This window comes from Ambystoma mexicanum, chromosome 11 (assembly GCF_040938575.1).
Source record: "Ambystoma mexicanum isolate Mex_15411 chromosome 11, UKY_AmexF1_1, whole genome shotgun sequence".
Classification (NCBI taxonomy): domain Eukaryota; kingdom Metazoa; phylum Chordata; class Amphibia; order Caudata; family Ambystomatidae; genus Ambystoma; species Ambystoma mexicanum.
This window is the reverse complement of record NC_090934.1, coordinates 1,455,354,134-1,455,377,850: the sequence shown is the minus strand read 5'-3', so window position 1 is coordinate 1,455,377,850 and position 23,717 is coordinate 1,455,354,134. Positions and strand designations below refer to the sequence as shown.

The 23,717-nt window shown below is 47.9% G+C and overlaps 1 protein-coding gene across 2 annotated transcripts in view; it reads right to left on the bottom strand.

Moving 5' to 3' along the window:
- Positions 1 to 1,196: 1,196 nt before the first annotated feature.
- The window catches only part of HACD3 (3-hydroxyacyl-CoA dehydratase 3), a 219,556-nt gene continuing 197,035 nt past the window's right edge, over positions 1,197 to 23,717 (bottom strand). Inside the window, exon 11 of one of the 2 annotated variants that reach the window (XM_069625114.1) lies at positions 1,197 to 3,602. In XM_069625114.1, the coding sequence (XP_069481215.1) occupies positions 3,526 to 3,602 (77 nt within the window). In that variant the 3' untranslated portion in view covers positions 1,197 to 3,525. The remainder of the gene's footprint in view (positions 3,603 to 23,717) is intronic. The other variant, XM_069625115.1, reaches the window with a different exon arrangement.

Genomic DNA, 23,717 nt, shown 5'->3' with positions numbered 1-23,717 from the left:
AGGTCATCAGCGGCAGGAAACACGAAGCAGCCGTCAAGAAGGTTGTCGAAGTTCACTAGACGACCGTAGGCTGTGGAAACGAATTTAGCAATATAAAACGTTTATGAGCTTCGCATAAGCGACCAACTATGTTGGCGGAAAGAACAATCTGAGGGACCTCGACACGCAAGGGATTTTGGGTACAGTACGCGTCACGTTAGGGATAGTGTTATAGTCACGCCCATGTCCACTTCGATCTTCGAAAGGAGGATGCAATACTCCGCGATTTCCACTAGATGCCGGACTATATTCACAGCATGCGATTCTAAGCAGATCCACAAGCATCAGAAATATATATATATATATCTCACGAATGCCCAACTGCAAATAGTGAAACAAATCCATATTCTTAAAACAAGCTGCTGTTTGTTCCTCAAGGCAGGCAGTCCAATAAACTTCCCTCACCTTAGGTTTGTAGCTGCTCCCAATTGTGGTATGGATAGGCGCTCCAAACGTTCTGGACAGGATTAAATGGATACGAGCGACCACAGGGGAGGCTCAAAATGTCCTTCAGTAGGCTGGCCTAGAGACCAAGCTGCGGATTAGCACACATTCTCATCCAGTATAAAGGTCTCCATATTGTAACCTCATTTATGTGCAGCAAATTAACCTCAAAACGGATGGTAACATTAGGGGCACTATTTGGTAGACCCAGGACCTTATTTATTAAAACCTGTTCTACTGTCCTTAAGGTTTAACAGATCGAGTACCCCAAATTGCAACCCCATAGAGTGTAGTGGAAACAGTTATGGTGATAAAACAATTAAACTAGCTGTGGATATCCACAAAGCATAGACTAACTGCAAACCCTGGTTATTAGTGAGATGCAGATTAGAACATGTACTCTTGGAGAATATCAATCTTAACTCAGATAACTTGATGCCAAGTTGATCTTTGAAATCACAGGAGTACACTGCCCACAAAATATATGGGTTTGCCATTCGAAGAAATGTGAAGTGAGTTAAAATCCCAAATCTGTAAAATAAAAAGACTGTTGTATCCAATTAGAGCCGTTCATTCAGTTAGAATCTGCTGCATGATCCATTTTAAAAGCAGGTTTATACTGAAATCACCTTCTTGGTGCAATCTCGGCGACTTGATATCCCCCGTACAATTATTTGGGTTATAAGAATTAAAAAAAAGTCTGCTTACATTGATCAGTTAAATGAACTTTATTACTCAAGAATAGACAACTGGCATGGGTTTATGTTATGATGAATTATTGCCCTGATCGAGTAGACAGTATTTATTAATTGATTGCAGATTGGTCCATGTACATTCAGGTCAAGTGACCCAAGTTCGAATACAAAGCTCCCTCTGAAGAAACCGAGAAAGGGGCAGTCCTTTACTGCCTACCACCAGGCCGTTGAAGCACGTGTTGGTTCCTTGAAATGAGACAATACCACTTGTAACCGATGTTGGTGTTGGATAATGTGACAATACCACTGGTTCTAGATGCTGATGCTTTAAAATTATGTTTTGAAATGCATAATATTTCTAATATGGTCCCACCTATCTATTCAGTGTTTAATAAAGAATATTGAAAATATTAAAATTGTGTGCCGACTTTTTATACTACCTTTATCAGCACAGCTCAGATAAGTGTGGGGGAGAGTATGCCTGGCACCCCGAATAACCTGCAGGATGACATTAGGATGACATTAGGGTTTGAGATAAAAACCCTTCTTGGAGTACTAAGGGGGTAAACTGAGCATTACTACTGTAGTCCGGTCAGCCAAGTCTAGACATCCACAGATCTTAGCTAGTTTTACTACAGGATTAGGTCCAGGTTGTCGATTCATGTTAAAGGCAGAGACAGAAACGAGTTGCTAAACCTGCCACTTATAACGGACAGGCCACTCACCCACCAGTTCTTCCAATTAAAATACAGACCGACCATTTTGGGTAAAGATAGTGCTTGATCAGCCTTTAGTACCTGTGGGAATGCCTGAAGGTGAGTAACATCACACCCACTTTGCTCGCTTCTCTTTCTAGTGCATATCTCACTCCCTCCACCTCTGAAGTACCTGGAGGTTCTTTGCATCACTAGCACTCTGCTAAGGTTGCTATGCAATCCTAAGGGTTCCACCTGTAATGATTGGCAGAACACCCATTCTGTGGCTTCTCTACCTGCACCAGGGACACAATGAACCAATTGGAACATACTCTGTACGGGGCTTCAGAATTGTTTTCGATTTAAAACATGCTAAAAAACCTCATCAGATCATACTAATCACATGGATGTTTGTAAGCACTTGTCTGGCTCTAAAGGATTATAGGACTACTTCAGCAATTCAGAAAGCACTCCACCTTGCCTCTGCCTCCTCACCACGATGCTTGATGCGATAGGGCATGTGTAGTGTGGACCACAGCTTCAGAGAAAGGGATGCCATTAGAAAGTCAGCAATTACTGTAAATAAACAGCCTTGCAATATAATTAAGGTAAGGGGTTTCCACTATCACATTATCTTTTTTAAACACACTGGAATCCAAATGTAGTGTTTAATTCAGTAACACAAAAAAAATCAGGTGGGGTGGCAGTGCATCAACCAGCAGTGTCTGCAGCTTTGTTTTTTTTGTTTTTTTTAATGTGTTTGGTTATAATGGTCTGAGGTGCCAATACAATTTCGTGGTAATAGGATGAGCATGAGTGATACGTTTGGCACCCAAAGTCATTGGATCATCTTCTAGAACATCTATGTTTTTGTTTTGAGGAAGCAGCTACAGGATCTTGGAAAATATTTGGTATGTTTTGGGTGTAAGTTCCAACCCTGCTATGGTAAAGGTGTCCCAGATTGGCTCTACTCTGATACTAAGCTACTCTGTACCTGTGGTGTGAATCTAGATGTACAGTATACATGAGGTGCGGCATATGTTAGCTAACGTGGAATGGATTCAAATGAGGGTTTGAGTCAGTTAAGGGAATGTTTTAACCCCTTAACTGCCATGCTATTATGCAAGTCTATGCAAAAAGGACGAGCATACTCGTCGGTGGCAGGTGGGTGATGTGCGGATGTTTCGGCATAAGCTCTGTTTAGTAGTTGTATGCAATTAATGTTCATCATTCAATCTGCATCCTGAGTACTTCTTTACACCATGCTTACAGAGCAAAAGCTTCAAATTATCACGAAGGCGTGAGCTCCGTGGACATTTGGACGGTCCCAAATTTCATTGCTTGTTTCCCACAGACCATTGTAGCAGCGGTTCAGCAGTTGCAGTCTTGAGATGCCCAATCGGCGTCTGATTAATGTCTTATCAATACCACGCCAGATTGTGTACAATGGGTCCGCCGTGGGCACTGGAAGATTAAGGTCTCATGCAGAGGTAACTCGTACAAACCAGTGCAAGTATGATGGCATGTGACCCATCAAAACAAAAACGAAATCATGTGTAGGGACGACTATCATTAAAGTCTTTCCTGCATCAGCACAAACAGCGATTGCGAGTGGGTCAACGGGTGGACTTCCAAGCTGCCCACAATTTTCTTCAGTTCATCTTTCTCTTCACTCGTCCTATCCTTCGTCGTCTTTGTTTATACAGGTGACGGAAATTTATATAAAGACCTTAAAAAAAATAATAATAAAAAATGTTACTTTTGATCATCTGTAAGAAAACCACTTTCACTCACATGACACACATAGCATGTAGCTACGGCTAAAGTTTTGCTCAAAGAGCCCTCTCACCTTTCTGCTCACTGCCACTCAGATTGGCAACCAGAGCTATATGTCACTAGTCAGAAACGAAGAATTCTCTAGGAGATCAACCCTAACCTACAACATGGTCACTGTTCACTTCTGGGACCCTGCACCCCCTTTGTGAGATTCACTGTAATCTAAATAAATCCACTGCGTTACTAGTGAGACCCACACAATGTACTCTACCATAGAGTGCAAATGCTGTGTTACAAGTAAGGTAAGGAACAAGTTACTTACCTGTAACTATTGTTCTCCAACATGGTGCTGGCATGGATTCAATGCTCATGAATATTCCCCGTCAGGCCGGGAATCCTCGGTAAAAAAAAAAGCTTCACTTTCACACAAACTGTCTTTCTCCTATAAACCAATCACTGAGTTCGGGGTCATACTGCCCCCAGCCAATGACTGCCCTCTCCCTAAGCCCTTCTGTTGGGGAGAATTCTCTGATAATGCTAATTTCCCAAACCTAGTGAGTCCCCCAGCAGCTTTGCTGAATTTTTGGGGTTTGTTTTTTTTCCTGCTAAGAGTGAGGCTCTTTTACTCCCACTCTTAGACATGATTTGAGGTATGTCCTTGACTTGTTATGTGTTCATGGGCTATGGGGTTTCTTTTTGACTCCATAGAGTATCATCTGTTTTTCTGTATGTGTGGTACACAGCACCCTCAGTGCAGTACCACAGGGGTGTCACAGTGACCCCCAAATATAGACTCCATACCCTGGGACTGACTACTGTCTCCCAGGGCATGTAAAGTCACCATTGGCTTTACTAGTCTCAAATTGTGAACAGAACCAGTACAAACCATCATATTGTGGAAGTCCTGGTAAGAGGTAATTCGATTGCCCCTGGGTCTGTTTTTGAGGGGGCACTGTCCCGTCCCCCCTCGTCGAGTTTCTAGCTGGTGGCAGTGGTTACCACGCAAAATATTCCTTCGGAATATTCTCTATGGGATTTTCCCATTGATTTTAAACGCAACACTTTTTGGTGCAATGTTAAAGATACCGCCGGTTTATTTATTTAATATTAAATCTACGGTTGGGTCTTTTTTGCCAGAACTCGGTTCAAAAATGGAGTTTGTGTCCATCTCTGTAACTCTGACCAAGGTCGAGCTCTTTGTTCCACTATTTTGGTGGGCTTCTCCACAGAAGCCCTCCAAGTGGTGCCACTCTGTCTGGGATCCATAGGAAGGGTGGAGGGGGGAATAGGCACCCTGGACTGCGTTGCCTTGGCAACCCAAGTCACACTCTACTCTGATTGGCCCAGTGGTGAGCCGCCCGGCTCACCACTTAGCATGTGCGATTGACAGCTAGGCTGATGAATGGGGGTTTTCTGCATAAAAGCATGGCCTTTGTGACTGGAACTTCAGAAGTCGCCACAGGACCCAAGAATCCAAAGAGGGAAGAAGCTGAGCCACCTGCAACCGACGACACCACCGGTGAAGCCCTGCTGTAACGAACTCACCACTTTTCCAACGACAAGGGAAGATCTTCTGCTGGAGAGTCTTCTCCCCTTTGAGCTGGTAGGACCAACCAGTTCGCCCTTTTTCGCTTCCAAAGACGTCACTTGGTCGAATCGCCCATGCCAAGCACCCGGCGGCCGGATAGCCAAGCTCACCACTTTTGACCACGAATAAAAGGACTGCACCTTTTAATCGGGAACTCCGTGGCTGGTTTCATCCCTGTGCAGTGCATCTTCTCTTCCCCTGGTCGGAACCACGAACCTCAACCACTGCCAGGAACAACTGCCCACAATGGAGCTTCCTTTCCCTTTAAGGTACTGTGTCCTGCCTGGCCTCCCTTTCTACAGATTGCTAAAGGTGACCCTTAAATCCTTGGCTTCTAAACTGGGTTGGCTCCAGGCCTTCTAACTATATCTTTTGACTCACCCCAACCTCTTGTGAACACTCTGCAAACAAAGACTTTCAGTGCACTTTAAACTGTGTGATCCTGGGCAAATTTCGCTTGGCTCCCTTTAAAGTGGGCCTGGCCTATGAACTTTGGCTCTACAGTATAACCTGCCTTTCTCCCCTTGCTCTGAACTCAAAAGTGTTGGGAACTGTTTTATATTACGCTCTGCCTATTCTCTCCCTTTTTAACCTAAACTATTGGAGTGCCATCTAGGTTAAGCGCTCACTTCTGTCTTAACAAATAGTTGTGCTTTAACCCCGACTTGTCTGATAGTTATCAAGGGAGGTGTGTATACTTACCTGACTGTGTTTTAGATTACTTTTCATTGAGAGTGCTAGTGTATTGCCTAAAAGCGTGTTTTAAATAATAACTATATACTTTTTATACCAAGCTCTGGTCAGTGTTTGTTATACTGTGTTTTGAACCTATTGTGTATACTATGCATACTGTCCTACTCTTGTTGAGAGAAGTCTGACTGCTCAGTCACAGCTACCAGTCTGGGTGGTGCAGACTGCTACCAATTGGGTTTACTGCTGCTCCTGTAGTCTTAATCTTTTCACAGTGTTCCCCAAGGGAACTGCACAGGATTCTGCCTAACACCTTCATCTGGCAGCCATCTTCAGATTTGGTAGCACGTAAAGTGGCAGTATGACCAAGAAGAGCCACAGAGGGGCAGTAGGGAGAGTTTGCATGCAAATCCATGTCAGACTCATGCTGGAAAACAATAGTTATGGGTAAGTAACGTGTTCCTTCTCCAGCATGGGGTCTGGCATGGATTCACATGCTCATGAATAAAGAATACATAGCAGTACAACATTACACAACCACGGGAGGTGGCAAGGCTGAAGAGAAGCAAATACTCTTATCTGCGGAACAAGCTCACCTTCGAGCAAACAGGTTGCCTAGCACTGCTTGGCCGACCCTGGACTCCTCTCTGGAATCCCTGTCAACGCAGTAGAATCTTTTGAAGGTGTGCAGCAGGGGCACACCAGACAGGAACGCAGTCGTCACAGCAATCACTCAGGTGGAATGGGATATCGGGGAGCCGGACAGTGGTCCGTTTGCCAACCGGTGATCCTGTGTGATGGAGCCGTAGAGCCACCTGGAGATGAAAGCCTTGGACGCCTTCCCATGGTTAACAGGACCAAAGTCCACAAATAGTTGAGAGGTCTTCCGGAAACTCTTCGTGCATGCCACATAGAACTTCAGCGCACAACTCACATCCAGCGAGTGCAAAGTCCTTTCTGCCGGCAACAAAGGTTTTGGAAAAACACAGGCAACACCAAAGGCTCGTTGAGGTGGAATTCCTCTGGAACCTTTGGCATGAAGGAGTGGTGCGTCCGCAGCACCACCCTCGTGTCATAAAAAGTCAGATAAGGGTGTTTGCAGGAAAGGGCCTGGATCTCACCTACCCTCCTGCCAGAGATGATGGCCACGAGAAAAGCCGTCTTCCACGAAAGGAACTTGAGAGATGCCCGATGCACAGGCTCAAAGGAAGCCCCCATGAGCCTTGTCAGCACCACGTTGAGTTCCCACGCCGGGGCAGGGGCCTTCACCAACAGGAACGATCGAAACAGTCCTTTGAGGAACTCCTTGACTAGCCGGTGGGACCAAAGAGAAGACCGTCCTGGAGACCTGGTGAAGCGGGAGCAAGCCGCCAGATGCACCTCGATAGAGGTGTGCACCAGCCCCGCCTTGGCCAAGGACAACAAGTACAGAAGAATCTGCCGGAGCTAAGACCCTCAACAGTTGATCTTCTGCGTCCAGCACCATGTTGCAAAATGTTTCCACTTGTGCCCGTAGCACTGAGGAGTCGACAACGCTCTGGCCCTGGCAAGGACCTCCCTGCAGTCCACCCGCAGCTCGTACCCTCTGAACTCTAAGGCTACAGGAGCCAAGCCTTCAGGTACAGCAATCCTGGGTTGTGATGTAGGATTGGCCCTCCTTCTCTGACGAACAGATCTGCGACAACCGGCAGCTTGACCGGGGGGGAAGACGCCGACATGCTGAGAAGATCCGGGTACCAAATCTACCGCTGCCACGCCGGGGTGACGAGGATCATCCTGCATCATCAACGTTTGAGTTAATTGATGACTTACAGCAGGAGAGGCCACGGGGTGGGGGGGCACACGTACAGGAACAGGCCTTCCCACGGGAAGGAAAACATCCTCCATGCTCCTCGGCTGGTGGAACCTGCTGGCGAATCTTTGGCAATTGGAATTTGTTGCCACCGCAAACAGATCGATCTGGGGTCTGCCCCATTTGAAGAAGAGGCCGTCCACTTGATCCTGTCAAAGTTCACACTCGTGGCAAGAGCGCAGTTCCCTGCTGAGGGAGTCAGCTCTGGTGTTCTCGACTCCCGCCAGGTGAAAAGGAATGAGGAACATCTCTTGGGCGATGGCCCAATGCCACAAGTCTTTTGCCTCTCTGGAGAGCGTCAGGGATCTGGTACCCCCTTGTTTCCTGATGTAGACAATTGTGGTGGTATTGTCCGTGAAGACCCTCACCACCTTGCTCTTGAGGGATGGAAGGAATGATTTGAGGGCCCAGAACACTGTTCGCAGTTCCAGGACATTGATGTGGAGATCCCTCACCTCCGGTAGCCACAAGCCTCTGGCATGGAGACGTCCGCTGTGGGCTCCCCAGCCCTCCAGGGAAGCTTCCGTGGTGACCATCTCCTGTTATGGGGGGCTCTAGAAATCCGTGTCCCCGGCGATGTTGGAGCGCACGCCCCACCACCGTATTGGTCAACAAAACTCCTCATCGAGAACAATCTTGTCTGTGAAGCTGTCGCACACCTGGATCCACCAAGCGTCCAGGAATTCCTTAAGGGGTTGCAGCCGCAAACCTGCAGAGTCGTATCGGGTAAATGCACGACATCATGCAGAGCAGCGACTTGATTGTCCACACTGTGGCGGTCTCCAGTGCCAACAGATGTTGCACCTTGCCCATCATGGCCACTATTCTCTCTTCCGAGGGGGCCCGCAGGCAGGAGACCATGTTGAGCCTGGCCCCCTAGGAATAGCATGTTCTGAACACCCTGGGCGCCGACTTCAGTCCGAACAGAAAGGGCTTTGAACTGGTAGCAGCTTCCCTGTACCACGAAGCGCAGAAACCTCCGATGCTTCTCGTGAATGGGGATGTGGAAGTATGTGTCCTCCAGATTCAGCAACGACAAGAAGTCGCTTTCCTCCAGTAGGCAGAGCACGTGCTGCAACGTGACCATCCTGAATTTTTGGGACTTGAGGTATTTGTTGAGGCGCCGCAGGTCTAGAATGGGCCACCAGCCCCCCAGTCTTCTTTAACAAGAATTATCCGGAGTAGACTCCGGAGCCCTGCAGTTGCTTTGGAACCAGCTCTCTCGCCACCGTATTTCCTGCAGGAGCTGAGGGATATGCTGCTCCTGCCGGGTATCCACGGACACTTCTGCTGGAACTCTAGTGTGTCTGTGAGCCGAGAGTGTCCAACACCTATCGGTCGGTGGAAATCTTTTCCCACTCGCTGACGAAGCCCGCCAGTCGGACTCCCACTGGGGTGCATGGGTGGGGGCCCGACATCCTGGCCGCTTCAATCTTGCTTTGTGTCCTGCGTGCCAACCTTGGGAACAACAACGATGTCGGCCACCTCCACCGAAAGTCTTGGTGTGGCCCCTGTAGGCCTTTTGGGTCGTGGACCGGGAGGGTTGACGCACAAGGAGGACCCTCCGCCAAACCCTTTCGATGATCTACCTGATTTTCTGCCAGAGGCACGAAATAATGGACAATGCTGCTGCAGAGAGCGCAGGGTACGGGCCGTCTCTGTGTCCATCTTAATGGCCTGCAATGATTCGTCAACGGCTTTCCCAAAGAGGTTGTCCCCGTCGGAGGGCATGTCCAGCACCCTTGTCTGGACCTCTTGATGGTAGTTGGTGGCCTTCAACCAGTCACGACGACGGAGGCAGACACCGTTCCCCATCTGTCGGAACCCTGTGTCCGTGATGTCCAGGGCTACAGTGATGGCATGGTCTGATGCCACCTCGCCCTCCTGGAGGATCTCAAGCGCCTCGGGCCGCTTGTCGGGCAGAAATTCCAGCAGCACCTTTCACGTATCTGGCCAGGATCGCAAGTGCATTCGCTGCCTTGACTGTCGTTGCCGCCGAGTAGATCACTTTCGTACCCATGGCGTCCAGCCTCTTCCCCTTGCTGTCCGACGGAATGGAGGCTGAGGATGAGGGATTAGAAGATGACTACTTCTTCACAGCCACCGAGACCACAGAGTCTGGGGACGCCTGCGACCGTAGGCACTTGGGTGCAGACTTCGGCACCCAGTACTTCTTCTCCAGCCTATCCCTCTTCACCCAGGGTCTGAGGCTGGGTTTCTCATCAGCGCCAGGCGCTCATCCCAAATGCCGGCCAGGAGCGGCACCGCCAGAATGGTTTTCCTCTTGGCCTCACGTCGTTGGTAAAGGAACCCTTCCTTCTTGGTCTCTTCTGGCATCAGCTGATAGAGCTCAGATGCCCAAGCGACCATGGTGTGGAACGACCCCATTTCGTCTAGGGGAGAAGCCCTTGGTGGCAGATAAACGCTGCTGTTGTCGTCTGTGTCCGTAGTTGCCGTGTCCATCCCTGTATCCCTAGGGGGGAGGGCATGTGCGGTTGTTGATGAAGTGGTTTAGGGTGCAGTTTTCTCTTCTTCGCCGACGGCGGGCCTGGTGCCAGAGGTGCGGTCAGCATCCTCTTCTGGATCTCCGACACCAGGGTGTGGAGAGTTGAAAGGATGTACAGCGATACGTCCCTGGGAGGTGTCAGGCGGGTTAGGCTTGCTGGGCCCATCACCCACATCGTTGTCGTCATTCCTGCCGTCGTCCTCGGCGTTCCCCACGTGCTCTGGGACCGTGTGAACGGACACCAGGTCCTCCTCGTCCGAGGAAGAAATATCTGTGCCCTGGAGCACAGTCAAGGCCTCCACTCCCCGCACACACCCCTGTCTTTTTGCATCCTGAGGGGGTCGGTCTCGGGCTTAGGGATGGCATCCTCTCTTCCAGTGTCTTCTCCACCGGCTTGGCCGAGGCCTCCCGCTTCGGGGGTAGGGCCACTCTGGCTGCCGCCAGGGTCCCTTGGACCCGGTCAGCCCATTTCACCTTCGAGAGGGAGGCCACATCAGCTCGATTGTCGAGGATGACTGTCTGGAGCACCTGGGCCTTCAGGGGCAGGTTGGACCATGGTCTTCTCCGGCTTTTCACGCAGCTTCCCTGGGTTAACCGATTTCCTCTTCGAGGAGGGACTGGAGTGATGACTGGAGATGGAGGCAGATGGCGAAGATGAACACACCTTGCCCGTTGCGGGACCCTGACAGAAACGGACTTGCAGTGCTTGGCCTTGCCTTGGGCCCCCATGGATGGAGCACCCTCAAAGGACTTAGAAGCCTGCTCCTCAGAAAGGCCAGTCCTGGGTGAGGCGTGCCCCAGCTTGCTGAACGGGGTAGAGGCATTGGCGTTGAGCCACGCCGCCAACCTACTGTGATGATCCTTAACGGTGCGCTTGGAGAACCCAAGGCAGATTTCACAATCCGCTTCCCTGTGCTCCGGATGGAGACAGTAGAGGCACTCTTAGTGTTTGTCCTCCACAAACATGTTCCTCAATCCACAGCTGGAGCAAAGCTGGAAGAGGGAGCCTCCCTCCTTCTCCTCCGACATGATCCGGCGTGCGGTAGTAGGCCTGATGGCCTTCTGGAATCTTCGATGAAACTCTTGATGATTCTTGCCCTTGAGGGGCGTTGAAAGATGCCGACATACGGATCCCTGCTTGCCGGTCAAAGGAACGAAAGAGCACACCGGCTCTATTTGACAAAAATAGGAACTTTTTAATCGAAAACAATAGCTCACAGAGCAAAACATGAGGACTCCAAACACTTGAATGTGCAGTAAAAATCTAAAGATGGCTGCCAGAGGAGGGACTTAAGGAGAGGGCAGTCATTGGCTGGGGGCAGTATGACCCAGAGCTCAGTGATTGGTTTATAGGAGAAAGACAGTTTGTAAGTGAAAGTGAAACACTTTTTTTTACTGAGGATTCCACAACGGGGAATAATCATGAGCATGTGAATCCATGCTAGACCCCATGCTGGAGAACACAATTAACAGTATGCCTCAACCCGAACACACAAGATCTCAGCTGTGCCATCAGTGAAGTTCATGTACATCACAGTGCAATACAAGCCTAACCTACAAAATGCCCTCTATGCGACTAGTGAGGATCATACCTCTCAGTGCCATTCATCTATTAAAGCTTTGTCACCACTCAGTTTGCTCATCTAATTAATTCAACATGCCCAGCATTAGTGAGGCCCATATCCTTATCAGCACAATTAGACACCAACAAACAACATTCCACCCTTCTCCTGCTCGGGAGTCACACGATAAACACCAAAAAGCGTTCGGTAAAAGCATTGAATTAATCATCTAGCCAGCATCCATTCTATTATAGCTCCATGTGCCATTATCAGACTTGATCATAGAATCATTAATGGCAGTCTTGACTTTCAATCAATGAGGCATCTCTGCTTGGTGCTGAAACGGGGCAAGCTCTTGAAGCGTGGGCAGACATAACAGCTTGCCTTCTGCATGCACATTTTGTACGGAGACATCCTCCTTTGAGTAAGCATTAGGAAGATTTCACTTAAACCTCATGGTCAGGGTCTTTAGATAGATCTTCTTAACATGGCTACTGTTAGGGTAGATTTTCATTTCTAAGCACAATCTCCTCCACATACGAGTGCCCCCGGCACTTTATGAAGGATTCCTGGATTTTTTGTCTTTTTCCACATGCACTCATTTTTTTAAAATATTGTGGTAGTCAATTATTTGACTTTTCACAAAATCCTCTCTCACGGAGCAAATCAAATTGTTCATTCATCGAAAGTAAATAAAGAAGCAGTACATTTTCAACTTTCATACAAATTCAAACTTTCTTCCTACCAATCCTCAAGGCAAAGCTTCATATAATTTTACATTTTTAACACTTTATACAATTCTACAGATAAAGTTTCATGCCCGGAGGATAGGCGTTGCCAGAAGTCTGTAGTGTCTAACCAGCACAGGTTGTCCACAAATCTAGAGGTGCTTTTAATCCTAAAGTCTCTAGTAGCTACACATTCCATCAACACCTGATACAGGGATTGACCCACATTTAGATGACATAGAGGACAAAGATTTTTCTTTACTCCAATTGTGCGTCTGCCTGCTAGTATTTCACCAGTTGGCAGCACATTTAAATGAAATCTCAATGGGGCTTCACGTCCCTTGTAGTCTGGAAACTACACGAGAGAGTGGTAAGGAACCCACATTTTTTAAAATAGCGAATTGAATGGTTATGTAATTTTAACAATCTCATTCAATCTATAGTGCCCATCAAGTCCATTTCTGCAAGGGCAAGTTTACATCCCTTTTGATCTGAATTCATGTCAATGATGGTTTTCTGTTTTCGGGGCAGGATAGATTTGGCCTTTACTTTCAATTTTTTCAGGAAAATACTGGAACATTGCCTCTCTTCCTTTGCTAGGTCCATAAACAGAGTATTCCCATGAGGCCACCTGATCGAATTATATAGCTGTAGTAATTTCCATTCATAACTCGCTGCAAGAGATTTTAAACCTAGTTCGTACCGTAATGCTACTATTGGTAGCGACAGTGGTAGTCTTAGTGCCCTTTTCCACACCCGTCCTTCCCAATAATCCTAATATAGGTCCCACACCTGGGATTAAATATCCAACCCATACATAATAGTTGGTATTATTTTGCCCTTATAATAATGTACAAAGCCGAAACTTTATATTTTTCAGTTGCTGGTCAATCTTCTCTCCTAATGATCGTTTAAGGAGTATCCCATTTGGGTGGGCTGTCAGTCTAAACACCAGATATTTGGTTTCTTGTACTGGCTTAATGCGAGTAGTTTCCAATTTCCACTTCAGCCGGTGTTGCATTTTACCTCTTTTACTCATCCTAAGGATGTTGGTTTCAGTTGGATTGGTGGTTAATTCATTGGCTAAGGCATAACTACTTCTGGCATTTAGTAGCCGTTGAATTCCCTAGGGGTGTAATCAGCATTGGCCAGCCAGCGCAATTTATAGGTTCCAATTCTTCGGCTCGCAAAGGCAGCGTTGTTCAAGTGCTTTTTAATATCTGCCAGATACATATTGAACAAAAAAGGAGCGAAGATACAACACTGTCTCACTCCTTGGCTGGCGGATATTGTTTTGGAGTGGTTGCCTTCCCCATCCAACCTCACTACTATGTTTGTATCTTCGTGCGGATGGACTAATTTTGCTAACAGACTTGGCAGAATACCCCAACTATTTAGTTTCCCCCATAATCGGTCTCTATTTACTGGCTTTGGAGAAAAGAGTGCCACATAGAGGGGCAGATCCCATATACCATGCTTTGTCTCGAATACAGTTAACAATGAGACCATTAAGATTGGTAGACAGTGCTTTCCTAAAGCCAATCTGGGCTTTATCTAGTATCTTATTCACATCTGCCCATTTCACCAACTCTCTCAAGATTATCCCTGCAAATATTTTACTATCTGCATCTAGCAATGCGATCGGACGGTAGCTTTCTGGTTCCATCCCATCACTGGTCTTATATATGGGTACTACAACTCCTGACTTCCAACTGTGTGGACATTGTTCTGTATCAAAATAATTTGCACACAACTCATAATACAGTTGACCAGTCATCTTCAATATGTAATTAGAGAGGGCATTCGGACCAGCTGCTCTAGAGCTGGACGCCCTGGTAATCAGGTCTCTGACCTCTTCTCCACTGCCACATCTCTGCCACGGAATCCAAGACATTTGGATCCCTGTTTCCAAATGTTGATTATTGAACAGTTCTCCAAAGTGGTTACACAATGCCTCCTCAGTCACACTATTGCTCTGGTATGGTAATGTTTATTTGTAAAGCGCCTATACACAAGGCAAGTGTTTCAAAGCGAAGGGAGGGAACAAGGGAAAAACAGTTATTTAGAGCCCTTGAATTTCTGAACAATACAAATCTGCCAGGCAGAGTAAGTGCATATAATATAATTAACAGTGCAGATAACAGAAAATAGGTCTGAGATGATTCTGCAGTTTTTCAAAGTCCATTGAGGTGCCACCATGCAAGGAGGGGAGACAGGGAAGATCGACGATCTTCAAGGCATGGTGCACTCAGGTCGTGCAAGTGCACAGATGGTACAGGAGGGGGGGCGAGAACAAGTGCAGAGCAGCGGGAGGGAGTGGGGGGGGGGTAAATAGGAGGCCAAGAGCGCCCACTCAGTCAGAAACTAGGTTAAGTGCAGAGAGCTGCCACTCTCATGGGTCATTGACCAAGTGCAGTAGAGTTGAGGCATGTCCAGGCCCAGGGGCAAGTGCGGGAGGACTGGCATGGATCTGTGAGACTCTGAGGTACACCCGGTGGCCAGTCAGCATGCTGTGTGGAAAAGGAGGGAGAGCAGGATAGAGCGGAGAGAGTAGTTAGCAGGGTAGGGGGAGAGAGAAGGAAGAGGAAAAAAGGAATGTCTTAAGGAGTTTCCGGAACTTAAGGAGATCAGGCTCAAGACGGAGGGCGGCAGGGAGGTTGCTCCAAAGGGAGGCCCCTGCTGAGGATAAAGATCTCCCTCCAAATCTCTGCTTGGCGAACCGGCTCACTCGCAGAAAGTTGGAGATGGATGAGCAGAGGTCTCAGGAAGGACAGTATTTAGGTAGGCATCATTGGAGATAGGTAGGACCCAGGCCCCAGAAAGCCTTATGGACAATGCAGAGGGTCTTGAACTTGATCCTCGCAGCCACGGGGAGCCAGTGGAGGGATTTCAGCGCCATAGACATGTGGTCCCTGGTCTTGATGCCAAGGATACGTGTCGCGGTTCTGTTCTGGATGAGTTGCAGTGGGTACAGAGCAGAGGCCAGGAGGTTGACAAAGAGGCTGTTGCAGTAGTCCAGCCTTGAGAGAACCAGGGCTCTGGAAACAGTGAGTCGATGGGGGAAGGAGAGGAAAGGGAGAGTACCTCCGAGGAGGTGCAGCTGGTAGTTGGGCTTAAATCTCCAAAATGTGAGTGGAGAAGGAGAGAGTGGAGTCAAAGATGTTTTTAGCCTCACAGGTGGGTGCGGGCGCAGTGCCAAGCGAGGCCAGCCAGAGTGAGAGTGGGAAAGCAGGAGTCCCAGTGCGAAGGATCTCAGTCTTACTGGCGTTGAGGCACAGGACGTTTCCAGCACACCATGACTGAATAGTGGACATACAGTTGGATATGAGTGAGGTAGAGGAGGTGGCCAAGTGTAGCTTGAAGGAGAGCCGAGTGTCGTCCGCATAACACTGGAAGTTTGACGTGAAAGTGTCAATCACACGTGTTAGGCAAGATTTGGAGCAGTACCCTTTGGGTGCACTACAACAACGTTGACCTCATAGCAATAGGAACCCAACCTTTGGTACAAGTCTGTACTACACAGGTTGGTAGCGTGAATGAGCAGCCAGGCTTATCTCCAGAGTAGTCCATATGAGCAGTAGTGGAGAGATTCACAGTGACAAGTATTCAAATAAACTCTTACACACAAGATTGCTTGATTAAACAATTCTTAATTTATTTAACAGTCAGTTTGAGTATGCCTTCTTCAGAAGGGGCATTAAAATAGTACAAATACACTCCAAAATACACACTCTTAGTTTCTCTAAATCAGCAAATACCCATTTGGGATGGCACATAGACACTTCCTACACCCTCAGGTGACTTAAATAGCTAGGACAATGGACATTCATATATCACTGTGGTATTTAGAGCAATACTTAGAGGTATGTCAAAGATAAAAGGTTATTAGAACAAAACAAGAGATCTCACAAATATTCTGAAGCAGGTAAGTACTTTTGGAAAACCCCCCAATGCAAAGTAAGTTATCCCCTTCCTGGAAGGAAGACCAAACACTAAGTCATAGGGAAGAAGAGGCCAGGCCAGGCCAGGCCAATGTCAATTGGGCAAAAGTCTAGGTGAACTGAAACACTTCATGCAGGTAGGTAAAAGTCTTGCAATGTTTTAGAAGTGTTTGTAGAAAAGAAGAAATCAAAGTAGGGCCACAAGCTGATTAGGCTTGTGAGGTAAAGAAGCTGTTAGCAACTATACAGAAGCAACCATGACAAGACTCATCTGAGAACAAGTGAGGCTACACAACAAGAGCTAAGTTTTCTTAGACTGTACAGTACCTTTGGTTAGAAGAAAAACGGTTACAGCTGGCTTCTGTTCCTGTGCAGCTCTGCAGATCCTGTGTTCCTGGGCCTCAGTCGTGTGGACAAGAGGGAGAATGTCTGGAGGACTCCTGCACTGCAACGGGACGATCAGCGACAGAAAAGGACCAACTTCTATTCAGTGGCACTTCGGGGTTTCAGCTCCTCGCGTCTCAGCAAATAGCACCACCGCGGGTTATTGCCTGTCAAGATGGGCTTTCCTTGCATCTGTGGTCCAGCCCTCCGTTGAGGTAGCTCAGGTTCGGTCGGTCCTGCTTCCTGGGAGTGCAGAAGATCTTCCCGGAGCTCTTCGACAACTTAAAGGGAACGCATACTATCTGGTGTTCATCTCCCTGGCACTTCGGCTCCAGCAGCAATGGCACTGGAAATACAACCAGCTTCGAGAGGATGTCCAGACAGGCTTACTTTGGAGTGGATTGGTCCCACCAACCCAAAGGAAGAAGTCGTCCTTGCAGGGCTTCTCTAGTCGAGGCGAATTCAGAGCTTCAGCACAGCAGCAGGGCTTCACCAGGCAACCCAACGGTCCAGGAGTTGCAGCAGGCGTCTCTTCCAAATTCTTCTTTGGATTCCTTTGTCTAGTGGTCAACTCTGCCTTCCAAGTCAAAAAGCCTTGCCTTTTATGCAGGTTTCGCCCATTCATTCCAGCCTAACTGTCAGTCACCCAGCAGGGTGGCTGTCCTTGCCGGACAGCCAGCCAATCACATAAGAGTGCATTCCGGTCTCCTAGGAGACTAAGCACAGGGAGTTTCGGGCACCTCCCTTGCTTTCTGTCCCTGCTAGACACCCTGGAGCCAGGAGGCGGGCTTCACTCGTGAATCCTGCCAAAGACCAAATGAACAAAGGGACCAAACCTAGTTCGGCGCGCAGAGTAAACCTCAAGAAGGACCTTTCCACAAAGAAATGGCGAAAAAAGAATACCGGGCCATTTTGACAAAAATGGCACCCATGGGTGCTTTACTGCAGCTGCAAACGAAGACCGCGGTAAAAACACACCACAGTAGTTAAAAGTAAACCACTGCTACCAGCCATTCATCGAAGAAAGGGGAACATAATAAAATTGTTATATGAGAAACTAGACAAAAGGGGATACTAAGTAACCCCTCCAGCATCCTATTGTAAGATAGTGTGTGCTGGGTCTAGAAAGTTACAAATGTACGTAAAGTCAATTTCAGTTCACTGCTCTTGGAAACAGTAGTTCATCCAAGAGAAGGCATTTAAGCCTTTGGGAAATCTGGAAGACTTCCCTGTGGCCCCTACACTGAAGGTGCTGTGTGCCACAATGTAAAGATGATTCCTATTGAGTTTCTCAGACTCGAAACCAAAAGAAACAGTGCTCAAATCACAGACAAATACATAAGAGAGTGGGAACAAGGTCTCACTCTCTCCAGGATAACAATTTAAAGTCCTAAAGTCCAGCAAAAAGAGCTGGGGGTCTCAAAGGTAGAAAGGAATTTGCACATTTCTGAGAATTCTCCCACTAACACGTGCCAGGTAGACATTGAAGAACCAGCGGGATAGGTTAGAACCCTGGGGAATGCCACAGGTTGAAAGAGTGATAGTAGCGAGAAAGGACCCAAGTTCCACCTGGGATAGGCGGTCAGAGAGGAAGGAGGTTAACCACACCAGAGCCTGACCTGTTATTCCCAGGCTGTCACGGAGACGTGCGATCAGGATGTTGTGGTTTACTGTGTCAAAGGCAGAGGAGAGGTCAAGAAGAAAAAGGACAGAGGGAGCATTATTGTTGAGATTTGAGAGCAGGTCTTCATGGTCGTTCAGAAGAGCAGTTTCCATGCCTCTGGATGCTCTAAATCCAGACTGATGGTTGTGGAGGCAATCAGCAGATTCAGTGTGGAGGGTGAGCTGAGAGATAGCCAGCTTCTCCAGGAGTTTGCCCAGGAAAGGGTGATAGAGATGGAGCGGTAGTTTGCCGGAATAGTAGGGTCGGCAGAGGGTTTCTTAAGCAGAGGGTGCACAAGGGAGTGCTTAAGAGAAGTTGGGAAAACACCAGTGGCAAAAGAGATTGCAGAGATCAGCCAAGGCTGGTGCGAGAGAGTCAATGTTTTCCTTAAAGGTTTTGGAGGGGCAAGGGTCCACCTGTTTCAATGAGGCCTTCATAGATCGGACTTGTCTGGCAACCTCATCAGGTGTGATGGGCGTGAGAGAAGAGAAGTGGTGGAGGGGCCAAGGGAGGCTCCAACGGTGTTGGTGCATGATGTGATGTTGAAGTGAGAGGGAAGGATGTCTTGGGTTTTTGCAGTGAAGTGTGCGGCCATGGCTGAGCAAAGGTCCTGGGCGTGTGTGGTAGAAGAGGAAGCTGCTGCAGGATTGGCCAGTTCCTTACAGACTTTGAAAAGTTTGGCCGCATCTGATGCCACGGAGATCCGGGCTTGAATAAAGACTTTTCTTGGAGTGGATGCAGAGTCGATATTGCCTTTGAAGGAGGCAGCAGGCCAGTTTGTCAGAGGGTCTGCCTGATAAATTCCATTTCCGCTCAGCTGCCCTACACTTGCGTTTAAGGGCAGCCAGATCAGTGTTGTACCAAGGGTTGCACTTTTTGGGAGGCTTCAGTCGGCCCCTCATGACACGGGCAAGATTATCAAGGGTGTTGGAGATGGTGAGATTGAAATTAGTAAGGGCTGTGTCGGGGTGGGAGTCAGCCGCAGGAGGAGGCGGAAAGTAAGTAGAGGTAAAGGCACCCTGTCACTCTTTTCATGGGTCTGGTGACTTTGAAACCTAGTGGCCATGGCAGTTGTGCTGATGCGAGAGAAGAGGAGAGCTTCAAGTGTGAAGAGAGTGGTTCGGCCAAGAGAGGTGGTCAGAGGGATAGAGAGAGGGGTGTCCGTAGAGATGAGAGCATCCAAAGTGTGGCCCGCTGTGTGTGTGGGGCCAGAAGGTAAGATAGAGAGGGAGAGAGAACTGCATAGGTTGCAGAAAGGTCCTGACAAGTCAGGAGAGTCCAGATGAATGTTGCCCATTCCGAAAGGAAAAGAGTGGATTGTCCTGGTGGCCATACAGAGAGAAGATTTAGGAGAGAGTGAGAGCCTGCAGACTAGGCACTCGAAGGAGTAGGCCTGAGTGGGGATGATGGACACAGGTATCCATGCTGGGAAGATCAGAGCCACTCCCTCTCCTGACCTCTTGGGCCTGGGAACAGAGGATCTTGTATCCTTCAGGGAGGAGTGTGTCAAAACTCGTGACAGAGCTGTCCTTAAACCATGTCTCCGTGATGGCGAGCACATCTAGATCCATGTGTTCAAGGAGGTTACAGATGTCAGACGAGTGTTCGACTGCGGAGCGAGAGTTTAGCGTGGCAATATGGAGCCGATTACCATCTTACCACCTTTGAAAGTCTTCCGCTGGGGTTGGGGTGCATTGGATGGACCCCCCTGCCCCCGAAGCTAGCAAGAGAGCCAGAGGGATAGTGGAGGATGGCTAAGGGGCCAAGGCCGACAATAGAGACAAGATAATGAGGCATGGCAAGGGCGCCTGTATAGAGGAGGAGGAGGAGGGCGCAGTGGGCGAAGGAGCCTGGGCAGAGGATGAGGAAGGTGCAGCAGGCAAGGGAGCCTGTCCAGGGGGAGAGGTAAGGTTTGAGAGACGAGGTAGGAGCCTGTCAAAGAGAAGAAGGTTGGGTTGAGGATGCTGAACCATGATGGTTCCATTCTGAGACACATTAATGATGACCATGGAACTGGTGAAGAGGTCAAGGGGGACCTTCCAGCGGGTGCCACCATTAATGAGAGAAGAGGCGATAGGCGAGAGAAAGGCGGCCATGTACCGGGTTGATTGGTCAGGTGAGGTAACGACAAAGAGAATGTCAGTAAGAGTTGGTGTCTGCAATACGAAGGCCTGGGTTGGAGCCCAGTATGACCTTCTTAAGTTTCTTCTGGCCAGATTTAGTGATAGGGGAGGGATAGGAAATAGAGAAGCAGTTAGAGAAGATAGGGGAGATAGGTAGTGACATAGCTAGCTGCGATGGTGAGGAGGACACTTACCAGACTGATGTACTGAGACACATGAAGGAGGGGGTGGGGGGGAGCGGGTGCTCGGGCCAAACACAGGGGGTGGGGGGACACTAAGGACAACACTTTCAAACAAACAGGGACTTTCAATGCAGGAAGGAGGCACAAGCTAAATGCAATTTTACAAGCACAGCTACCTTCAATGCAGGAAGGAGGCACAGTTTTACAAGCACAGCTACCTTCAATGCAGGAGGATGCACAGTTTACAAGCACAGCTACCTTCAATGCAGGAAGGAGGCACAGTTTACAAGCACAGCTACCTTCAATGCAGGAAGGAGGCACAAGCTAAATGCAATTTTACAAGCACAGCTACCTTCAATGCAGGAGGATGCACAGTTTACAAGCACAGCTACCTTCAATGCAGGAAGGAGGCACAGTTTTACAAGCACAGCTACCTTCAATGCAGGAAGGAGGCACAGTTTACAAGCACAGCTACCTTCAATGCAGGAGGGAGGCACAGTTTACAAGCACCGCTACCTTCAATGCAGGAAGGGGGCACAGTTTACAAGCACAGCTACCTTCAATGCAGGAAGGAGGCACAGTTTACAAGCACAGCTACCTTCAATGCAGGAAGGAGGCACAGTTTACAAGCACAGCTACCTTCAATGCAGGAAGGAGGCACAGTTTACAAGCACAGCTACCTTCAATGCAGGAGGATGCACAGTTTACAAGCACAGCTACCTTCAATGCAGGAAGGAGGCACAGTTTACAAGCACAGCTACCTTCAATGCAGGAAGGAGGCACAAGCTAAATGCAATTTTACAAGCACAGCTACCTTCAATGCAGGAGGATGCACAGTTTACAAGCACAGCTACCTTCAATGCAGGAAGGAGGCACAGTTTTACAAGCACAGCTACCTTCAATGCAGGAAGGAGGCACAGTTTACAAGCACAGCTACCTTCAATGCAGGAGGGAGGCACAGTTTACAAGCACCGCTACCTTCAATGCAGGAAGGAGGCACAGTTTACAAGCACAGCTACCTTCAATGCAGGAAGGAGGCACAGTTTACAAGCACAGCTACCTTCAATGCAGGAAGGAGGCACAGTTTACAAGCACAGCTACCTTCAATGCAGGAAGGAGGCACAGTTTACAAGCACAGCTACCTTCAATGCAGGAAGGAGGCACAGTTTACAAGCACAGCTACCTTCAATGCAGGAAGGAGGCACAGTTTACAAGCACAGCTACCTTCAATGCAGGAAGGAGGCACAGTTTACAAGTACAGCTACCTTCAATGCAGGAGGATGCACAGGCTAAAAACGACTTGAACATGTAGTCTTACCCCCATTCACGAGAGACCAATAGTTGCGACTATTTTTACAAGTAAGGGCCTCCAACAATTCTTCTCCCTGGCGTTGATATCGAGCCAACCTGTTAGATCTGTTCCATCACTGGTAAGCAGCCTTAATGCCCCTTTCTCCTTTCCAAATTCTTCCTGATGGTTGATCAGCTTTCTATGATGCCTTAGTTTGTCCCTAAGCTCACGTTTACAGATCAGTGTGTTCTCTTCAAACTGGTTCTTACGAGTTCTTCCCTTCCTCTATACTGCAGGTTGGAGTTGCTCTAGTTTTCTCAAGAAACTTACAAAATTGTTAGGAGCACATTCCAAACTTAATGTTTTCCCAGGGATTGTTTGCAATGTCTTTTCTTGCTTTTCATTCAGGATCCTTCCATTCCTACTGTATCTCAGGAGACGATTATTCCCCTGGTAATATCCACTTCACTGGGGTATGTCCTGATATTCCTTCCTTGTCAACACAAAGTCTTAAACATAACTTATTGTGATCACTGTTCGATGTGTCTCTCACAACGAATTCTTTGCAACCTTGGAATAGGTTGCGTGAAATGATCATGTAATCTATTAAGGAGTTTGAGGGGTTTCCTTTCCAAGTAGGTTTGTGGGAGACAGTCTCCCTGTATGTTGCCATTACAAATTAACAAGTCCTAGTCTTTACAAAACCCCACCCATTTCATACCCCTCTCCACCACTGGACCCATCTTCCCACTGATATTCTCTGGAATTAAACAAGCAGCATCAAATCCCCCACAATTAGCATAGACAAAGGCCCAATTCTATTCACACATCCCAAGATGACGTCTACTACTTGATTAAAGCAAATTCCACTGAGAGTCACATTGGACTATGATAGACATTTAACAGCAACAGAGGATTCTTATCTAAATTACAATCCCTAGTCAATAACACTGCTAAAATACCATAGAAACAGCTTGATATTAACTCAACCTTTCTGAATTTTGAGTCTCCGGAGGCTATACGACCCCCAGAGGGTCTCCCCATATTGTTAGTCAGAGCGACTTGGCACCATGTCGTGAAGCCGTCCATCACAATTTCTGTCAGCAGCCAAGTCTCCTGTAGCAAAATGATGTCATATTCGAAACAAATGTCCTTACAGGTTTCATCACACATGAAGCTTCTGTGTCCTTAGAGTGTTCCAACTAATTACTCCCACTGTTGGGCTGGCTAGAGCAAAGGATTACTTCCATTCAGTTTACTGAAGACTTGTGTCAGTATATCTGGCAAGACAGCCCAGATCCTACTGTTTACAATCGGCTCAGTCGAATTTCCCTTTGAGTGTATTTCTCCTTCCTTGTGCAACAGAGTTTCCGCCTCCGTGGGGTTATCCCAAGCCCCAATATTTGTGTGCAATTTATCTTTAGGTTGAGTGATGGATATTCTAAAACCTTTGTTTAGAAGGGCACCAGCCACAGCCATGAGAGCATTAAACCCCAAACGCGATTGCAGGACAACTTATACAACCTCGGTTGTACTTTCAAATGGAAAATGAATGTAA